The sequence below is a fragment of the Carcharodon carcharias genome, chromosome 8 (genome assembly GCF_017639515.1).
Source record: "Carcharodon carcharias isolate sCarCar2 chromosome 8, sCarCar2.pri, whole genome shotgun sequence".
NCBI classification, from domain to species: Eukaryota; Metazoa; Chordata; class Chondrichthyes; order Lamniformes; family Lamnidae; genus Carcharodon; species Carcharodon carcharias.
In genome coordinates, this window is record NC_054474.1 from 74998056 (window position 1) to 75002679 (window position 4624).

Below are 4624 nucleotides of genomic sequence, written 5' to 3' on the forward strand. Positions count from 1 at the left end.
GCAACAATCACTGATAGAACATCCTCTGAACTAATTCTGAGTTGTGCAATTGGGCAAAATTATTTTGTTTGCATGAATTTAGAATCACAAATGCTGCTACCTATTTTGCCTTTATTTAGTTCTATTTGGTTTGCCGCTGGATAAGTGACATTATCATTACCAGGGAAAAATCAGGCTGCTAGACATGATGAAAGTGAATTAATTATATGTTTTATTTGAGGTGATGTATATGTTTTGCAGATGATGTTGACTCTTATGAATTTTCAAATTCTAATATATTGCTTCCTGCAATTTCCTATTATTATGTGTTCCCTAATTGAGAAATATATGCTTAGTAACAACTGGTAAACTGCATAGCATTCAGACAGCCTACAATCTGTGTCTGCAATGAACCCTAAAAGTTTTGCATCAGTGCCAGAAAGCCATTTACTGAAAGCATTGTCAATTCATTGGAGGCAAATTTCCATGTGGGTTATCTCACTCATGCATTGCAAATTGTGCAAAAGGGCTGTGGAGATCCAGGAAACAATGAGCCTTGTAGCATCCTTTGCTTTTATTCTTTCTCCCCATACTTAATCACTTATACTCAGGTTCACAATATGACTCACAAAATCTTGGCATTTAAGCTCCATTGGCTTACTGTCAACTCTCTAACATATGTTCTGCTGATATTATATACGTTTCTGAGAACATCAATAAGACATTATCCGCCCTGGCCCAGAACTTCTCAGCATGCTGTTTTGGCAAGCACCAAATTTGTCAAACAACAGCCCAGGTACATCCATCCTGGGGAATTTAGGTGGTAAGTTACAGGAGTGAGTGAATCACATAGCACCAGGTGAGAAGGAGGGAATGGAGGCAGGACAAGACCTCCTTCACTTGTTAAACTCAGGGATTGGGAGTTTGTGGGTCTTACCTACAACAAAGTCTGATCTTGGAGCATCGATATTTCACACATTTGAGATGCGTCAAACACCCTGCAAATTCTTATGGCAAATATGAAGGACTTCATTCCCCACATTTGTGCAGTACTGCATATCCGTCTAACTAAACTACAGAATACAATGGAGAGAAAGGTGTTATACTCCAGAAAGCCTGTTGGTGAAATTTATAGCTGCAGCCAATCATTACATAATTTTATATGCATTTATTTGCACAAGTAACAGATTGTAAACAAGCATCCCCCAATCTAACAACCACAGTCTAATTCAGTGTCCATTTTTTTGAGAAATTTAGGTATTTATATTTTTCAGTCATTGTTTCAATACATGGACCCAGCATTAGCTCAATTACAGTAACAATCCATTTTTCAGAGATTGACAAAATAATCTGTCAACAGTCTGATAAAGTTAATAGTCCTGGTGAATGGCATTGTAATGCTGGGCTGTTCACCAGGAGCAACATTCCAGGAGATGGAAAGCACCGTGCAGTACAGAATTTTATATATTTTTCCTCACTTTTTCTCATAATTGTGTTTGATGTGTTCCCAGAATTTCCCCTCATTGATGTGCTCAAACACAGCATCTCTGGCTTGGTCGAACACCCTCTTGAAGAAGATGGAGCCCAGCAAAATGTTCAATGTGAAGGGGGAAGTTCTCTTGAACATCAAGTTGTAAACCTGCCTCAACACTGACATCTTCCCACAGGGACACAAGTGAATCCATGGTTAATGCACACCATCTGCATACAATTAAACACAATTAGTATAGGTGTGGCTATGGGTACCCGCATGGGCCCCAGTTATGCCTGTCTCTTTATGGGGTATGTGGAACATTCCTTGCTCCAGTCCTACTCAGGCCCCCTCCCACAACTCTTTCTCCGGTACCTCGATGACTGTTTCGGTGGCGCTTCATGCTCTCATCTGGACTTGGAAAAATTTATCAATTTTGCTTCCAATTTCCACCCCTCCATCACTTTCACATGGAACATCTCCGACACTTCCCTTCCCTTGCTTGACTTCTCTGTCTCAATTTCTGGTGATAGACCATCCACCAATATCCACCACAAGCCCACCGACTCCTACAGCTACCTCACACCCTGCTTTCTGTAAGGACTCCATCCCATTCTCTCATTTCCTTCACCTCCATCGCATCTGTTCCAATGATGCCACTTCCCAAAACTGCACTTCTGGCATATCCTCCTTCTTCCTTAACCAAGGTTTCCCCCCACAGTGATTGATACCTCAACCGTGTCCAACCTATCTCCCATGTCTCTGTCCTCACATCTTCCTCTCCCTCCCAGAACCATGATAAAGTCCCCCTTGTCCTCACTTTTCATCCCATCATCCTTCGCATTCAAAGGATCATCTTCTACCATTTCCACCAACTCAGCATGATGCCACCACCAAACAGATCTTCCATTCACCCTGCCCCCGTTGGCATTCCGTAGGGACAGTTCCTTCTGGGACACCCTGGTCCACTCCCGTACCACCCCCAACACTTCAACCCCTTCCCATGGTACCTTCCCATGCAATCGCAGAAGGTGCAACACCTGCCCTTTTACTTCCCCTCTCCTCACCGTCCAGGGGCCCAAACACTCCTTTCAAGTGAAGGAGCACATCACTTGCAGTTCCTTCAATTTTGTCTACTACATTCGCTGCTTCCAATGCGGTCTCCTCTACATTGGAGAGACCAAATGCAGACTGGGTGACCGCTTTGCAGGACACCTTCGGTCTGTCCACAAGCATGACCCAGGCCTTCCTGTCACTTGCCATTTCAACACTCCACCCTGCTCTCATGCCCACATGTCCGTCTTTGGCCTGCTACAATGTCCTAGTGAAGCTCACCGCAAATTGGAGGAATAGCACCTCACCTTCCGATTAGGCACTTTACAGCCTTCTAGAATTAACATTGAGTTCAACAACTTCAGACCATGAACTCTCTCCTCCATCCTCTCCCCTTTTTGATCCCGTTTTTTCAATGCACATTTTTATTTTTCAATTTTTATTTATTTATGTATTTATTTATTTTTCCATTTATTTTCATTTAAAAAAATATTTATTTCCATTTGCATTCATTGTTTTATCCCCACCTTTTAGCCTATTTTCGATTATTTTCCTACCACCATCCCCTCCCTCCACCCCACCCCCACAAGGGCCATCTGTCACTTGCTCATTCTGCTTTCTACTCTTAATGTCACCATGAGCACCTCCTTTAGCCAGTATCACCACCATTAACACCCCTTTGACCTTTTGTTTATAACATCTTTCGCAATCTCTCCTTTGCCTCCACCTATCGCTGGCCTTCTATCCAGCTTCATCTGTTCCACCCCCCCCCCCTTAAACAGTATATATTTCACCAGATTTGTACTTCTCTTTTGCCCTAAAGAAGTCATACAGACTCGAAACGTTACTCTGTCTTTCTCTCCACAAATGCTGTCAGATCTGTTGAGTTTTTCCAGCATTTTTTGTATTAGCTTCAGATTTCCAGCATCCGCAGTATTTTGCTTTTATATTACAATTAGTATACAATTAACGCAAGGTCAGTTGTTAAACTTTTGACAGTCATTTGGTGAAGGAGGAGATCAGTAGTCAATCTTTACTCAGTTTTATCTTTATTCACAAAGTGAGACGTTATAATTGTATAGCTCCGAACTTTAAACCCACCACCAGTGTCAATAAGTGTCCCTTTCTCTGTGCACAACTAAATGAATGCCCCCCTACCTGTATAGGTCCAAATTGAGTGGAATGCCTGAGGTGGCAGCTGCAGCTAAAGGCGGTGTGTCCCACAAGGTGTTGAAGCAGCCACTGACTAAAGTCACCAAGAAGCTGCCCAAGAAGTGGAGGAAATCTCACAAGCAGAGCTATTCCACTCACATGTACAGGATGCTGACCCAGATCCACCCTCCCACCAGGATCGCATCCACGTCCATAAGTGTTATGAATTCCTTCGTTGTCAACATTTTCGAGCAGATTACCTCCGAGGCCTTGCATCTCATTCACTACAACAAGCACCTCACCATCTCAGCCAGGGAGATCCAGAGCACCGCCCACCTCATGCTGCCAGAGGAACTGGCCAAACACACCTTCTCCGAAGGTCACCAAATACACCAACTCCACTTAGGTCAATCACTCTAAAGATTATATGCTTAACCTGGATTTATACAATTAACATTGGTGCTTTTAAGGTCATCTATGATGTTAGAGGATTAAGTTCTGAAACTCTTCCCAACAGCATTGTGGATGTTCCTAAACCACATGGACTGCAGCAGTTCAAGGAGGTGGCTCAACATCACCTTCTCAGGGGCAATTAGTGACGGTAAATAAATGCTGGCCTAGCCAGCAATTTCCACAGCCCATGAAAGAATAAAAATCACCTGAAAACCCATGCAATGGAAAATATACACAATATCCAAATAGCATGGGCAGAAATTTGCACTGAGCCATTGGGCGCGTGCTCGACCTGCTGAAGCATAAAATGATGTGCGATGAGGTTGAGCAAGTGTCCCGACATCATCACACACTCGCGGGATATTTTGGTTGGTGGGCGTGTGTGGGAGTCGGCAGTGCTCCCGCCGACAATTAACAGGCTTATTAAGGCCATTAATGTTATAATTGAATGAAATGTTTTGCTGCCTGTCCAACCTTACTGTTGATAGGCAGGCAAAAAGGCCAAGCGGCCTTTGG

At 43.3% G+C, this 4624-nt stretch overlaps 1 protein-coding gene across 1 annotated transcript; it reads right to left on the reverse strand.

Moving 5' to 3' along the window:
- Positions 1–1453: 1453 nt before the first annotated feature.
- Positions 1454–1636, reverse strand: LOC121281555 (cytochrome b-c1 complex subunit 9-like). Its single transcript, XM_041194517.1, has one exon. The coding sequence runs from the start codon at positions 1634–1636 to the stop codon at positions 1454–1456; it is 183 nt and encodes a 60-aa protein (XP_041050451.1).
- Between the last annotated feature and the right edge of the window lie 2988 nt (positions 1637–4624).

Bases quoted from the DNA above. Each gene is read 5' to 3' on its own strand.
- LOC121281555 (XM_041194517.1), bottom strand. From the start codon at position 1,636: ATGTCAGTGTTGAGGCAGGTTTACAACTTGATGTTCAAGAGAACTTCC.